This window comes from Rhodnius prolixus, unplaced genomic scaffold, assembly GCF_049639745.1.
Source record: "Rhodnius prolixus isolate KJV_2025 unplaced genomic scaffold, Rpr scaffold_14, whole genome shotgun sequence".
NCBI classification, from domain to species: Eukaryota; Metazoa; Arthropoda; class Insecta; order Hemiptera; family Reduviidae; genus Rhodnius; species Rhodnius prolixus.
Genome location: NW_027411594.1, coordinates 6,870,967 through 6,887,260, shown reverse-complemented (window position 1 = coordinate 6,887,260; position 16,294 = coordinate 6,870,967). Strand labels below are relative to the sequence as shown.

The following is a 16,294-nucleotide window of genomic DNA, read 5'->3' as shown; positions in this document are numbered from 1 at the left end:
GGGTCGAAGTGGGCGTTCAGAAATATGGCGCAATTTTTAAAACAAAATATGGCGACCGAAAAAATTATCTCATGTAAATGAAAGTATTATTTCATGTAAATAATAGAATGTGTTTCTCGAAAGTCTACAAAAAATAAATAAATAAATAATTACTTATCCCTTTACACACTAAATCACTGAATAACACAAAATCATTTACCTGAAATAACTTTTAAATTCTTCATCTGAATAAAGATCAATTACACTGATAGCTAATAATACGTGGCCTAAGTTTTCGCTTTTTATCATTGCGATTTTGCAAAATTGCATTCCACTCTTCATCGGAACTAGATAAAGAACTTTCTAAAGCATTATTAATAAATATCCAACTGTTGCCACAAAAAACATTTTAATTTTATTTAAACGTAAATTTTATAAATACACCACTAAAATGTAATATAAAAAATTGAATTATATTTATACTTTTAATATATGTAAGTCAACTTTACCAATAATTAATAAAGTTTATTATAACTGCTTATAAACGGGGTTAAAATTAAAAAACAACCTCTTCAAGCTTCTAACTTATTTTCGAGGTCGCCATTTGTAATGTTTACATGAACGGTTAAAACGCCCACAGTCCGTTCCACTTGGGTTTTCGATTGCAACGCTCGCAAGCAAGTGGAACGGGCAAAATCGCGGTCGTGAGCGTGGTCGTTGTGGTCGCTTAGTGGAACGCACCCAATATGTACCTCCGTTGTTCATTATGGTTTGTTATTTTATTAAAATAGTCTTCTCCGATAAATGAACTATTATAGTGAAGCCTTTTATTTTTCTTCGAAGAACCTTCAGATAGCCCATCCATAGTATGTCCACGTGTACTTAATCCTCCGGTATAGGGTCCATTTCTCCACACTTGTTTACGTGGAACCCAATATTACCCTGGGGTAATCAGATTTACACATTTTTTGCAGCCCCTTTGTTTATTTCAATTTAATAATGGGGTATTCTGAACTTTGACCCTTTTTTGAGATCTGTTCTGGCCCCTACTGTGGCCACTATTCGCCCTTCCCTACTCTGGGTGATAAAGCAATCCTTCAAGAGGATTCTAGGTACGTTATATTTCCTTCCACACCTTTTGTACTACCCCCAAGCTGCTCAGGAAGCCCCAGATAGCCCCAGAGTTGATTAAGTTTTTGTGGGAGTATTATAAAAAATAGTAAGGCTCCACGTTTACATTTACTGCAACACTATTAAACTTCTTTTCGAACATAATTGTTTGAAATTATTTAAAAAAAGAATTTATTAATTAAAAAATTAAATTGGCTGTTAAAAGATTATAAAAAACAAATTAATTTTAATTATATTTATTAAAAACATGTAATGCAAGATAACTATTAAATGGCTTTGTTTTTTAAATAGATATAGGATATCTTTCAATAAATGTTTTTCACAAAAGTAATTAGGTACACGAAAGGGCACCAAACTCTCTTTCAGATCTTTTAAAAGTTTAAACAAGCTTAGTTAGTTATTTTTTTAAAACAGATTTAATTAAAATTCTATTTAATTGTTTCATTAGCAGTTGCTCTATCTTGTGATTAGGTTCTGTGAAGTTGGAGAAAATCTTTGCTGGTTCACCAAAATCACCGGTGAGCTTGGCTTATCACCCAGACACGAATACAATCAGTACAGAGCCTGTCATTGTTGAACAGACTCCAGCCATTGCGGTACAATTGGCTGGTCATGAAGTCTTCGATCAGTCCATATTACATGATAAGAAATTACGTAGGCCGGACCAATTTCTAATATATAACACTCCAGTTGTTGTTAGTACGATTTCTTCAACAGTAAATTCTGCTGAAAAATCAGTAGAAGAAAAACAAAAATGTGAGATACGTGAACAGAATATTCAAAAATATAATAATGTTGAACAAGTTCAAGAAGAAAAAGTGGAAAGTATCAGTGTTAATTTAGATGCTGTTCCAAAAGATGAAGAAGATAATAAAGAAGTATTAAGTAAAACGGAAATTATATCAGAAAGTGAAGATTTAAAAACAAAAAGTTTGGTAAAAGCTGAACAAGAACAGTTCGCAGTATCAGAAACTGTAGCTGAAGAAACAAAAACTTTTCTGAAAGAGGCTGAACAAAAAGTAGAATCTATTGAAAAATCCGTACAAAATAATGTACAGAATTCACAGGAAAAATTGACTGTAAATGAATGTACAAAAACGACAGAACAAAAAAATGTAGAAACTAAAAAATGTTCAGCCCAACAAATGTCAAGTACAAGGGAGAAAACAGAAATATCTTATATAGAAAGAGAATTGGCAGAATTTAATAATCGCAGTGGTATTGAAACAAAACTAACTACTGAAAAAGATGCAATGTCAGTGGATGAAGAGGTACAAGATCTATGTGAACGAGAATTCAATGAATTAAGCTTGGAATATGAAAAAGTAGATAAACATGAGATCAAGAAACCAGCTGCTATGGTTGCCGGAGCCATGCCTATTTTCGATCCAACAGCTGATTACAGCACGCTGAAACAAGAGCAAAAAGTGGAAGAACAAAAAGTGGAAATAAAACAAGAAGAAAAGTGTCGTAAAAAGCCGGGTAGTATGGTACCTGGAGCGAAGCCATTGTTTGGTGAAGCTGTAGACATACACTTATCATTGAACAATAGCAACGGGCTAGATAAGCCTTATGAAAAGATTCCAGTGAAGAGCTTGATAAGCTCCTTTGAACAGAGCACTAGACCAGTGATGAAGTACAAACAGATCCAGGATTCCATACCGCCAATACAATCGCCTAGTAAAATGGTACGTTTTGAGGAGCCAAAAGTTATGAATACTGAAGTGAAAGATACAACAACTAGTTCGGCTACAACGAAAATGTACACTGCTGACATAGTAACTTCAGCTTCAGTTAGTACACTCGATAGCTGTAATAAAACAGAGAATAATGCATTTATTTCCCAGAAAACTGAGGCAAATCAAATGGATAAAGAAGAAATTGATAAAATCCAACAAAATTATGATCTATTGAAACATAAAAGAGATATATATGATCAACAGATGCAAAAATATAAAGAAGAAATGAAACAGTTGCGTACAATGCAGTCTTCGACGAACAGTAACCACGTTACAGTTCAGTGCTCGACAAACAGTAACCAACTAGCTAGTAGTTCAATAACCAATTCACTGACACAACATTACAATGCTGTCAGTAGTACAGAACACAACAATTACATATCCACCAATGAACAGATGTCATCTTACAAAGCCAGCCAAAGCTCCATACTTGAAGCTGGTGGACATCCTTGCCTCCAGGAGGGATTAGTTAAGTTTTCTTCGTCGATGAGGAGTGAGTTTAATATCAGAAAATTTATACGGACGTCTTCTGTGTTATCATAAATTTATGTTCATTTTTATGATACAGTCCTTTCCACCATTTTGATAATTTAATTTTGTTTTTTGTTCTTTAATTATTGCATTCATTTAACAGAGAGCATAAGGAAGATTTGACAAACTAATATTTATTGCAGGAAAAAGCATGAAATTATTTGGAAATTGCATGTTAAAGTTACCTGCCAATTTAATTCCATGCGTTTAAACATAAAAAAATTGTTATTTGAATTAAGGATTAATTTTGTATCTTAATTATTTAGATTTGTTTTGAACTGGAATGTGATTTTTATTTTTTCCCCTGTATTAATTTTACAGATTAAGAAATTTTACTGTATGTTTTTTGGACAAAGAAAAAACGTTTCTAATAACAAGGGTTGGAACTAAAATTTTGCACCCTCACAGTGTACGGTTCTACCAAACAATTGGCATCATCTTTGATTTTTATCCGCAGTAGCACACATGATTGTTGTATCCCTGATTTGTTTCAGACTGACATGCATCATCAGAGGTAGACTAATCAGAAATTTCAACTTCACTTATGTTTCCTTCTCATTGCATTGCACTTGTTGATTGCGTGAGTGAGATTTGTATGAATGTATATTATTGGAAATGAATCGTAATACATTTTGTAAAAATAATGATACAAAAATTAATGAAACCTAGTATGTGCTTGAATAATTTACGATTAATTAACACATGTACACACACCATGTAACCTCCCTCACTTAGAGTCTGCAGCTCTGATGATGGATGAAAATCTGAAACCGGTCAGGATACAATAAACATTGCTGCTGCTACGACGGACAACATCCCAAAGATATTCCAGAACTGAGGACCTAACTGACCATTGTCACCTATGTTTAAGTAAAAAAATTTACATGTTCAACCATTAATAATGTTAATTGTAATATTAATTTCTTTATAATGATTTAATAAAGATAGGTCGATCGGTGTTTTGGACTACCTCAGGTGTTATGTGGATAGTTTTTAGAATGGAAGGGATTTCTGCAGCACCGACTTATTTTGAGTCAGGAAATCATTCATTAGTGGCGTCTCCTTTGAAAAATGGCCTTCCAAGCTGAGATTTATTTTAGTCTTTTTGTATTTCGGTCGAACCGGGTGAGGTTTCAGGCTTCTAAATGGATTTGTATTTCTTGGGATAACTAGACTATGCTTGCCTTCACTATGAAGTTAGTTTTTTAAACTGTAAACTGTTTTAACTGGAAGAAGTTTACTCTATCCAGGATGTAGGGGGTATTCAGGAAATGACGTGGTAGATATACGCAGGCCAAAGTTGGTGCATCTTACTCTATATTAGAAAGAAAATAATTATTTGAAATTCATGTTCTTATGGCATTTCGATTTTTTTCTAAATTTAGCCTTTCCGAAAACTTACAAATGTGTGCTTCCACTTTCGGCAGTGCTTAAGGATTGACTTGACAACTTGATAATAATGGTCTTACTAACTTAATAATTAAATAAAAATAGTGTTAGTATTATTCAATAATTTATATATTAAGAATATGATTTCAACTGAAAATTAAAAAGCCAAAAATCGGCGTAATATTTACTTTTTTAAATTTTTTTATTTACCAGCCATAATTACTTATAATAAGTTTGATGTTCATTTATATTTTCCCAGTATCTTAGAAATGTTATTTAACCAAAATATTGATTTTAGAATGTTTTTTAAGAGGTGTTTCCTTTTAAGACCTGCATTCTTGTTTATTACAATCTCATCTCATACATTCCAAAAATCTGCCCTAAAGGAAAATTGTTAATACTTGTGCAGCATTTGTATTAGTTTTATTTTGTTTGTTTATTTTTTTATTTTTTGGTGTGTTTTTTTAAAGAGATCAATTCTCCATCTTTCAAGAAAGATATTTTATTTAAGAGTGATATTTATTATAAAATTAAGTCGAGAATGTTGGGAAATGCAGATTGTAAGGTCAATTACTTTGATAATAATTTTTGTTTATCCTACGAGGGCGTTTCAATTTTCTTGAATATCATATTTCATTGTTTCTACCTTTATATTACCTTCTTTCTTTTATAATAAGTTCGGAAATAGCTAAATGGAATTTACCAGCATTTGTTGAGGGACATTAAGTATGATGGAAGATTTGAGACAAAATACGAGATAACTAATGTAATTGAGAAATTTTTAGAATAATTAAGTACAAGTTGAAGGCGTTTGATATAAATATTTTTTCTGTTCTGTGGGAAACCAATAAAAGAATTATGAAGATATATTAGATTTAAAGGGTGTTGGCCTGAAAAGCCTAAGCCACCGCGACCGAAGGATCTAATGAAAGAGAGAGAGAACCCACCTCCTTCAGTCCTCTTTGTCTAGTCTTGAAACCTGAGTCTTAAGTGCCCAGAATACCTGGCTTAAAACTTGTAGACGGAGAGTGCACATCGTTTTGATAATGTGCTGTGCAACGATGCAAAGAGTTGCACTTAGCATTGCAGGGCTTGAAGTTTAGTTTACCTACTTATGCCCAATCTGAACCTGCAATCAGTGCCGCATAACACTTGAATTTGTTAGGCTTATTCGCTTGTAAAGTATGCTTAGGCAAATAAAGAACCTTTTCTTTTTTTTCAACTTGCTTTTAACTTCGACTTTTGCTTATCCAGCTTTGATTGCTGTACATTATGATGCATTTGAAAATGCCAGATAAGAAGGATTCAAACCTCAAGTGGGCCTTATAGAATCGCTGCTAATTGATGTAGACTTTTGCGTTTCTATCACCTAGTTACTAAAGAAAACTTTTCTTTAGTTGCCAATTCTTGCTAGAGTCTCGTAATCAGTCCCCCGACTCTAGCCTTGGAAATTGACCAAGTAGGATATGATGACCATCAGGATTGTCTGTCTTAAGAAGCGGGAATACCATTTAAGTAATCCACTTAAGAAATAATTCTAATTTCTTTTTCTTTTTTTCTTTTTTGTCTTCCACAGCAGAAGAACCTACTGCTAGCCTACCCACATTGGCACCACCAACAGTACAATCCGCGCCGCCAGCTGAAGTTCAACCGAATATCAGCTATAATTCACTGAACAACTTCAACACGGCTCCAAGAGGATGGCAAAGTAGTATGTCTTATTATAGGCCTGTAACTTTCAATACGAAATCTTATACAGATTTCTAGTAGTTGAAGGGATAATATTAGGCAGAAGGTAATCAATCCTTTCCTAAAAGTAAGGAAAAATTATAATGAATCTATGATGTTATAATGTGCCCTGGGAATAATAAAGATAGTTGTCATTTATTTTGTTTACCCTCTTAATTATCATAATGTTTTAATCACATTTTGACTTATATGTTGCGAATACTAAAAGAAATTATCAAACAAGTAATTTTGTAAGAGAAAAATATTTGCTTATTCTCTGATTTGCAATTAATTTAAAAACCAAAACTAAAAATGATGCAACTTTACGACTACGAAGAGATGTTCTGCGTCATTCTTGCTGGTCCATTTTGTTATTGGATTGGATAGGTGAATTGAAGATACTATGTAATTTTATGTTATTTTTGTAAAGAATTATGGACAATTTTACTCTTCTTATTATTCTAAGTTTTCACTTACAAAAAATATACAACAAAATGTAAATTATTAAAATTAAATAAAAGAAATGGTGGATTTACGTTAGTTTTTTTGTTTACGCTATTATTGTTGTGTTGATAGTTTACCAGTTTTTTTCTTTTTGTTTCTGTTTTTCTTGCAAAATTTACTTACGCATTATTATAATAAGAAAATTATGTCCTTTTTCTTTTCTTTTTATTTAAAAAAATAAATATAATATCAGTTTCTTCCGTATTGTTTATTTCACTTCCACTTCTTGACCGTGATGAACGCTCCAGGCTCCGTGCTGAAAAGGTGTACAAAATATGGTACACAATTAAAATCTTTTTTTCTTTGTTAACTCTTTCCACTTAGTATCATTAATTAAAGATATTTCATATAACAAATATTTAATAAAAAATAAAAGTACAAAAATTGCTGTCAAAAAAGCGGGAAAAAAAATTAGTTCCAAAAACTGTCGTCAGAGAGCAAAAAAAACGTAAAAAGTAAAAAAGTTAAAGTAGTACCAGAAAAATCCGTCATAGAGCGCCACTTATCAGACACTTTAAAAAGTAGTTCAAATATTTGCCATTAGACAGCACTGCTGTACCCACTACATAATACAGCTGTCACAATTTTTCTTCAGTATGACTTGATTCCGGATGGGGGTAGATCTCTCTGTCGCTCGTCACTTTAAACATACAGGGGGTGGACAAAAAAATGGAAACACCTTGAAAAATCATCAAAATACTTTTGTGGAAACTGAGTTCTGTACATGTCTATTGAGCTCAATAGTGATTTTAGGCGCTGTGGTCTTGCGATCAGCTCTAACAATTCGCTTTAGAGTCCGACGGTCTCTCTCAGACAACTTCGACTTTCGACCAGACCTGTGCTTGGCTGAGGACGTTTTCCCTTCTCTTTCAAAAGCAGTCATTACTTTTGAGACATTACCTCTTGAAACGCCAAATATTCGGGCACATTCTGTTACACTGCCATTCGAGCACCAACAATTTGGCCTCTTTGAAAGTCTGAGAGGTCTGCTATTTCTAGAAGGTTATAAACAATTTCCTTAAATTTCTTTTGTTTTTTTTTTTAAAAAAAAAGGTAGGTTAAAAAACCATATCAAATAACAGAATTAAAAAAAAAAACATTAAAATATGTCAAGTTTTGATTGATTTGAACATGTTCAAACATTATGATGCCAAAAGTCAAGTGTTTCCATTTTTTTGTCCACCCCCTGTATCTGGTTTTACAATCTCTCTCCCTCAAAGAATCGTAATGGCATACGTCTTATAATAGAAATATTATTTCTTTAAGGCAATTTAAAAATTATTTTTGCGGCAGTAAAACAAAATAATAAAAACCAGTTGTTATTTCATACAAAAGTTAATTATTGGTAATGTCTAAAGTTGAATTTAAAAGGATAATTAAAATAAAAATAATCTTTTTCTACGGTAATTCTATCTAATAAGGGTACTTTAAGGTGAGTTTCAATGAGCAATAATCGCACCTTAAGAGAAGTCTTCGTTGACTTTCGCTAGATACATGGGAAAATATGGTCAATTTCTTCATAATATCGGATTTGAATAAATTAAAATCTATAACTATTTATATATGTTGGCCCCGTCCTGCAAACTTCACTTACTTATATAGCCTGAATGTCTTCTCGCACACTCGACAAGGAAGATACTTTTTTTTTGCATTATTCTCAATAGAAAACCACTTATTTCAGCTCACTTCCGGTATCATTAATTAACACTTACCTAATACCATCTAATTTCCATAATGTTTTTTAAAAAAAACACACACAGAGAAAGAGTAATTAAAAGAAACCAATATAATTATTTATTAATCAACTTTAGTTCATTCTGCCTCTCCCAGGAAGCGGTACAATCACTGTTTTTACTAGCATTTTTCAAAAAACATTCCCCTTTTATCTCAGTACTCAAAATGGTAAGTTAGTTCATGTATTCACCACGAGGTACATAGTTCTAAACATCCAAATATATATATACTATATACACCTGTAAGTACTATTTTTCTTCAGTAGGAATTCAGTAATGCAGGAGGTCAAATCGCTTTGTCGATCGTCTCTCCAAACGAACCTAGTCTACTGCTAGATCTCTATCATCAAACTTGAAGGTATCACACAATGTATGCGCCTGTCTACTCTAACATCTTTTTCATTCATTGTATCAAAGTAACCATTTAAAATATTCGTAAGAGATGTGTTTCCTTCGACGGTCAGAACGCAAAATGTTCAACCCCGCACCAGTGACGAAATTAGCTATATAGTGCATAAATTCAACATGGCGACAGCATCAACGACCAGTTAGTCCAGTACATTGCCACTAGATAGCTCGCGCTGCTCCTTTTTGTAACTTTTCTTACCTTGCCCTTACACGCTCTCTAGACCCTGCCAGCAGCCAGTTTTAACCTTTTTGTTTAGGTTTCCTTTTTAATTTCTTTGTATTTTCTACGTTATTTTGAAAGTTAAATACAATATTATTAATTTTTTTAGTTTTATTTTAATATGTTTACATATTCCAGAGATTAATTGGAAAAATAAATACAATATTTTTAATTTATTCGTTTTTATTTTTAAAAAAATATAGTTTTTTTTATTAAATTTATATAAAATCGAGGTGAAAATAATAACCATGTTGAAACTAAAATTGCCATAACTTAAACAAATGATCGATACATCGAAATTAATGGTATCGACGTAGTTATTGGAACGAAAATTTATACTTCACAAAAAAAGATAGTAAAAGCTGCAGTGTTCAATGGTATTGTTTTAAATTTTCATACCTGCCTATGATGACCTCTTTAAAACTACTGTTATCTGACAATTGCTTGTTCATAATTATATTATGTAATCGCATTATGTGCCAATGCAAGGACACTCAAATTTACTAGTTTGACATAGCATACAAAAATGTCACCTAAAGAAGGGAAAATTGGAATAATTGGAAGGTAAATAGAATGTTTTTTAATGATGTGATTGATTTGTTTAGTATTTTTACCTGTTAACGTACTAAGGTAGCAAATTTTGATTATAGTGGCTTGATAGGCCGTAGTTGGGCAATGCTCTTTGCAAGTGTTGGATACAATGTTACGATTTACGATGTTATATCTCAGAAAGTGGAAGATGCCTTAGCTGATATCAAACAACAGATGTCAATATTAGAAAAAAAGAACTTACTACGTGGAAAATTGTCGCCAGAACAACAGTTAGCATTGATATCTGGTACTCTAAAGTAATATAAAACTTGTAGTGTTTTCTTGAGAAATAACAAATTATTGTGTTAAAATAAATTCATAAAACTTATGTACTTACAGTTTAGAAGACTGTTTAAGAGATGCCCTCTACATACAAGAATGTATACCAGAAAATTTAGATTTGAAGAAGGAATTATTCCAGAAAATTGATATGATAGTTAATGACACAACGATATTAGCAAGTTCGACGTCAACATTTTTGCCATCCCTCTTTTCAGAAGGTTTGAAACATAAAGAAAACGTCGTCGTCGCTCATCCAGTAAGACATATTTATTTGTTTTCCCTGTAGAAAGTTTAAAATATTGAAGAGAATATGATATTCTTTTTGTAGGTAAATCCTCCTTATTATGTACCTTTAGTGGAAATAGTGCCAGCTCCATGGACCAAAAGTAATGTTGCTTTAAAAACTAAAGAAATTATGTTGGAAATTGGGCAATCACCTGTACTATTAAACAAAGAGTTGCCAGGATTTGCGTTGAACAGAATTCAGTGAGCTAATCATGTACAAAACAAGTACAACCCTTCCATTATTATTTTGTATTCATATATGAAGTTTTTAAAAACCGCATATTCACAGATATGTAATTCTTAATGAATGTTGGAACTTACTGAAGGAAGGAGTATTAAATGTGGAAGACATTGATAAAGTTATGACTGAAGGTTTGGGCATGCGATACGCTTTCTTAGGCCCATTAGAAACTGCTCATTTAAATGCTGAAGGTTCGTTAGTCTTACGTTGCAGCAAGGTTTTTTTCCTTCATCATAAATGCCAACATTTTGTGCAAGACCGTATCCTCTTTATTAAAACACGTTTTCTCGTTGCAGGTATGGCCAATTATTGCGAACGTTACTCAAATAGCATATATAACGTTTGTCAAACTATGCCGCCTCCACCGAAATTTGAAGGTTCTCTAGTAAAAGAAATGAACAATCAGTTGGTCGCTAAAGTACCATTAAATAAATTGCAAGAGAGGCGTGACTGGAGGGATCATTGTTTAATGGGATTATCACAGTTGAAGAAAAATCTTTAATAAAAACATTTAACACGTTAAGTTTATTGAAAGTGACATTGCAGGCAAAAAAATATGTATTGCTGATTTTAACTATTGTAGCACATATATTTTTTTTTTTTTTGTAATCCCTTACCGTTTTCGAACTTTGATCCTTCATCTGAGGTTGATTAATCTGTGTTCAGATTTCAACTGAGTTAACAGCAATGACTTTACTGCTCTTCTGTTCCACACTGCTTGTACCTTACGTGTTACAAGTAACGGGAGGTTAATGTTGGTTATATGTGTCACATATGTAAAATGTACATAAAATACAATAACGAACAAAAAATGAATATGAAATGAAACATAGTATGCATTTAAGGGTTCTGTATGTTTTGTGCGTAGGCAATGTTTTAGAATTGTAAAATTGGAGCTGTATTTTATATAAGGTGGGAACTTGGAATTACTTGATTAATTTGTATTTGGAAATAATTGTAATAATTTTGTTGTTATACATACTGATGATGTGAGGAATAAGAAAGAACACTTTTGTACTATAACGGATAAAATCAGCTGTATAATCTAGAGCTGTGGGTTAAACCACATTTTAAATAAATAAAATTAATTAAATTTTGTTATTTATTAACAGGAATCCAATTTCGATAAAAACCCCTGCGATCTTTTCGCCAAATACAAAATGAGCATACTAAATCCAAAAAAATGTTTTAAGTTGCTTGGTAATAAAAAGGTCATACAGAAGGTTATCCTTTCCTGAGAAACGGATCCCCTCAGATAACTTAATACTTTGAAGGCTGTAGAGGGTGTAAATCTGATCTGACCCCAATAAGGGAGGAGCTATAGTACATTTTGGTCGCAGTATTATTACGAATAAGACAATACAACTTAGCTTGCATTATTGGAGAAGACAAATTCTTTTGAAGGTGATTAAAAAATCTTAAACCTTATCAATGTAGCAGATCTTATCTGATGTAATTTTCAAGAGCTTCTAACATCGTTCCAAGTTAAACCTATAACATATAATCAATTTATGATTTAAAAATGTTAAAATAGGTTTAATAATATATATACTTTAAAAAAAAAAATCATTTATTGCTAAAAGTTGAAGAGAGACAATTTTCGAATGAGAAAATAAATTATACAAATGCTTAGTGCAAAGTTTTACAGAAACTTTGTTTGCTTGCTTCTTTTTTAATGTTTTTAAGAAATATCACAAATTTCTTCGCGAAACAAACAAAACATCTTCATTACAAAAAAGAAATTAGACAATAATTTATAGAATTTAATGCATTTATTATTATATAATTAATTTCCGCAAACCTTTTTATTATTTATAAAGACTATATATAATATATCTTTTGTTCTTTAATGTATAACCAACGGTATGAAAATGTTATATTCTCAATTCTTCAAATATATAATTTTTTTTCTTTTCTTCAACATATTATATTCAAATACAGATATAATTATTAGTAACAACAAATGTGCTAGTATCATTTTTTTAGGCAAATATATAGTACATACATAATACTGTCTTCCATAATTATAGCAATATTTTATTTAGGGGCTTTTGTAGATTTTATTTAGTAAACTATTTTTTAAAATTTACAACCTCTACAAATAAGTTAATTAGCAAAATATACATATATAAAAAAAATATACGCGTCTTAAAAAATAAAACACCCTTATAGAATTTATTCGATCGTAAATACCAAAAATATATTTTTCCCAAACATTAGAAAAATTATTCAAGTAGCACACTTTAGTAAAACAATTAGACAACTTCACGTATATATAAACACGATAAACCAAATATATTTAATTGTTTTAAATTAAGAACAGATTGGAATGAATTCACAATCAGGCCTCCATCAAAAGAAAACATAACCACTTACCAAGATTCAGGATAGGTTTTGTTCCAACAAATTGTTTGTTAAATTTAGACATGTTTTGGAGGACTAGCCGATTAGTCAAAACAATAAAATACTAAAGAAAATCAAAAGGTGAACCAAGCAAAAGTGTGCAAAAAACATTTTCAAAGCAATAATTACAATTGATGTGAATTTATTCTTAATCCCCCATTAAAACTGCCCAGTGGTAGTTGAAAAGCGTATAAATTTACCTTTTTGAAACAAACATAAGCAGGCTCACGTCGTCCATTAAACCACGCGTATCCCTCAGTTAATAATTAAATATTTTTTAATAATCAGCTATTACAGCTTATTAGACTAGGTTCATTCCCATCACCATAAACATGAAGTCATATAACCACAAAAACTTCCAATGTAATCTCGTTAAAAAAACAAAAACAAAATATTAAATAACTGAACTCAATGCGCTTGAAACAGCTTTGTTAAGTGTTGAATTCTAGCTAAGGAGCAAAAAAAAAAAATACCATTCATTATCAAAACTTATAATCACTCTTTAACGTAAGCAAACTTATACTGATTAGAACTCAGACAAAAAACGCCTTTAGATCGCGTTCTGAATTTCCAAGTCTTTTCATTTAATATTAAGACTAAAACACTTAATGTCTTCTTGAAGTCAAAGTAATTATGTACTAACTGTGCACATCCTTAGCTAGATCCGTTCGGACTATTTTGATTCCGATCGAAAAACTAATAATCAAACTAACTGTTGCATCTTTTTAGGTCGTCTAACTTCACATAGGGAAATTAATTTGGAACTTGTTGGAACTATTATCCTCTCACTGTACATACTCCAGACAATCGCAAACCAATCGAAGACTTTACTGGAAACAAACCTAATTTCATTTTATGAACACATCCGTTCATTATATTATATATATTTTCAATAGATGCATAGTATTTTTTTGTATTTTGTCTCCCTCAATGTTATTTGATCTATTTTTATTTATATACTCCATAAAATCTCAAAGTTGTAAACAATGAAATTGACAAATATAATTATCATTACCTATTTATTTAATTTCAAATATTTTTTTAAATATTTAACAGACATAGAATTGTTCTAGTTCAAAACAATAATAACAATTTTTAAAAAATTTGGTTATATAACTATGCAGTATTTTTAAATTCTTACCTACAAAAATAGCTCTAATTTTATAATAATTTTAATATTTTAGAGAATTTTTTTTTAAATATATATAATATTTTTTGTTTTTAAATCATTTTTTTTTACCTAAGAATATGAGAAAAAATATAACAAGTTCTTTTTGTATTGTTTTTCAATAAATAATGTCTCTCTGAAAAATGATAACAAGAAATATATTACTTTAATCAATTTTAGGTGTATGATTGATTATTTATTATTTATAATAGGAAGATTAAAAAATATAAATAAATTATAATATTCACATACAATACGCAATGATTGCCGGAAGATTACGATGATGAATGGTGTTATCAGGGCGATGTTAATAACCTGCAAAATATAATAAAAAACTAGAATCATTAAATAAACAACAAATTCTTTTCATAAGTTTCATTTTAGTTACTGAAACTGGCTTTTATAATAACCTAGATGTGATTTTAATGTTACCTAATAAACAAGCAAATTTCAAAAATCAGCGCTACCAATCTGCGCGCAAGAAATTATAAATTATAGATTTTTGAATAAAATTATAGTAATATTTTATAATTATAGATTTTTGCACGAAATTATCTAAAAAAAAAAAAAAGTAAAATATATTCTATAAATAGTATGTTGCCTGGGACTATAAGAGGTTCCAAGAATTTTTTAGCAAAAATTTTCACATTGTAAATATTATCACGATATCCAATGGCAACATTGATTGTTCCCTGAACTTCAAAGTCAAATGTTTCTAACAAAATACAATTTTTATTCTTAACTGAACACTAGCAATTATGAGTTTTTCGTTAGTCAGATTAGTTTCAAACTTTCATGCAATAGTTTCAACGTTCCCAGAACAAAACAAATCATTTTTCACGATACTAGATTAAATGAAAGTATGTTTTGTAAAATTAAGTGTTACCAATAAATACATTAAATAATATTTGAGAATGATGAAGAATATGTCCCTTCCCCTAAATTTTCAATAGAACCTCAATTGGTTTATGAAGTAAGATTTTATCTGTCATAAAGTGTTTTTGTTTTTATTTATTATAACCCATTTCGGGATTTTAATCCATCAACAGGAATTGATATAGAACGAACAGTTTGCAGGTCCTAGAGTACTTCCTCAAAAAAAATATTTAAAGTTTTTTTTAAGCATACCATAGAGAGGATGAAGAAAGCTTTCATTTTGTCCAGCGTTGCAGATCGTTCAAGAATAATGATTCGCTAGTACGTATTACAGGATCTCTATTTGCCCTCAATACGAGTGATAGTTAACTAATCTCTACAAATTTGAAAGAAAAAAGCAACTAATGTTTTAAAAACACTTCCTAATTATCATTTACGAATAAATTATTATTACAAGTAGTTATTTATTAGTCTTTAATGCACGTAATTTTGGGCTCTTGTATTCTGCCTTAAGACAAATTCAAGATTGAAAGTTCTCTTTAACTATGCGATTCTAATAACAGTAACAGACCAACTCTAATGACACTAATAAGACTGCATTAGACAAACGCTAACTTTTTACACTTAAGTGTTTGAAAAGGAGATTTCAGGATCTTTTATTGCATTAACTTTTTTAAAAAAAGAAGCTTTTTAAGATCAACGGTTATACGAAGACATGCGTCGTTTCGAAATATATTTACTTATTCATCAGAGCTAATAACTTAGAGAAATTACCATGGAAAAACTCGTTAACAGTAAAACACTATGTTGGAGTCTTTCAATTAAAATGGTGAACTACGATAAATAATATTAAATATATAACAAATAATTCTATTAATTGAATAATAAAACAATAAAGTATACAAAAATTAAACATAATCTTATTTACTTTCAAACATGGCTCGTTTTCTTACTTGTAGGATTATTAGTTCATTATTATTACTATTTTAAATCAAGAATTAGTTACGTTAATGATATTGTACCAACTACGACATAAGACTTTTTATTCTTTACACTTTATTCGAATTATTGCACCACTGTAAAACA

General features: G+C 30.6%; 3 protein-coding genes across 26 annotated transcripts in view; 2 read left to right on the top strand and 1 right to left on the bottom strand.

Annotated features, from left to right (window-relative positions):
- The window catches only part of LOC141451902 (uncharacterized), a 47,538-nt gene extending 40,340 nt beyond the window's left edge, over nt 1–7,198 (top strand). For all 6 annotated transcript variants that reach the window (XM_074123702.1, XM_074123703.1, XM_074123705.1 and 3 more), the window contains 2 exons: nt 1,582–3,342; nt 6,346–7,198. In XM_074123702.1, the coding sequence (XP_073979803.1) occupies nt 1,582–3,342; nt 6,346–6,536 (1,952 nt within the window). In that variant the 3' untranslated portion in view covers nt 6,537–7,198. The remainder of the gene's footprint in view (nt 1–1,581; nt 3,343–6,345) is intronic.
- Nucleotides 7,199–9,663: 2,465 nt separating this feature from the next.
- Nucleotides 9,664–13,670, top strand: Had1 (beta Hydroxy acid dehydrogenase 1). The gene is made up of 6 exons (XM_074123718.1): nt 9,664–9,926; nt 10,013–10,210; nt 10,293–10,491; nt 10,564–10,721; nt 10,810–10,952; nt 11,058–13,670. The coding sequence occupies exons 1-6, from the start codon at nt 9,889–9,891 to the stop codon at nt 11,261–11,263; spliced, it is 942 nt and encodes a 313-aa protein (XP_073979819.1). The 5' UTR covers nt 9,664–9,888; the 3' UTR covers nt 11,264–13,670.
- LOC141451900 (uncharacterized) overlaps nt 12,314–16,294 on the bottom strand; it is a 108,860-nt gene continuing 104,879 nt past the window's right edge. For 14 of the 19 annotated variants that reach the window (XR_012457168.1, XM_074123692.1, XM_074123697.1 and 11 more), the window contains one exon: nt 12,314–14,647. Coding sequence is in view for 14 of the 19 variants with exons in the window: in XM_074123697.1 (XP_073979798.1) it covers nt 14,629–14,647 (19 nt within the window). In the remaining 5 variants the exon portion in view is untranslated. The remainder of the gene's footprint in view (nt 14,648–16,294) is intronic. The other 5 variants (XR_012457169.1, XR_012457170.1, XR_012457171.1 and 2 more) reach the window with 1 other exon arrangement.

Bases quoted from the DNA above. Each gene is read 5' to 3' on its own strand.
- Had1 (XM_074123718.1), top strand. From the start codon at position 9,889: ATGTCACCTAAAGAAGGGAAAATTGGAATAATTGGAAG. The intron at 10,492-10,563 runs GTAAGACATATT...TTCTTTTTGTAG, and splicing joins ACGTCGTCGTCGCTCATCCA to GTAAATCCTCCTTATTATGT. The intron at 10,722-10,809 runs GTGAGCTAATCA...GCATATTCACAG, and splicing joins TTTGCGTTGAACAGAATTCA to ATATGTAATTCTTAATGAAT.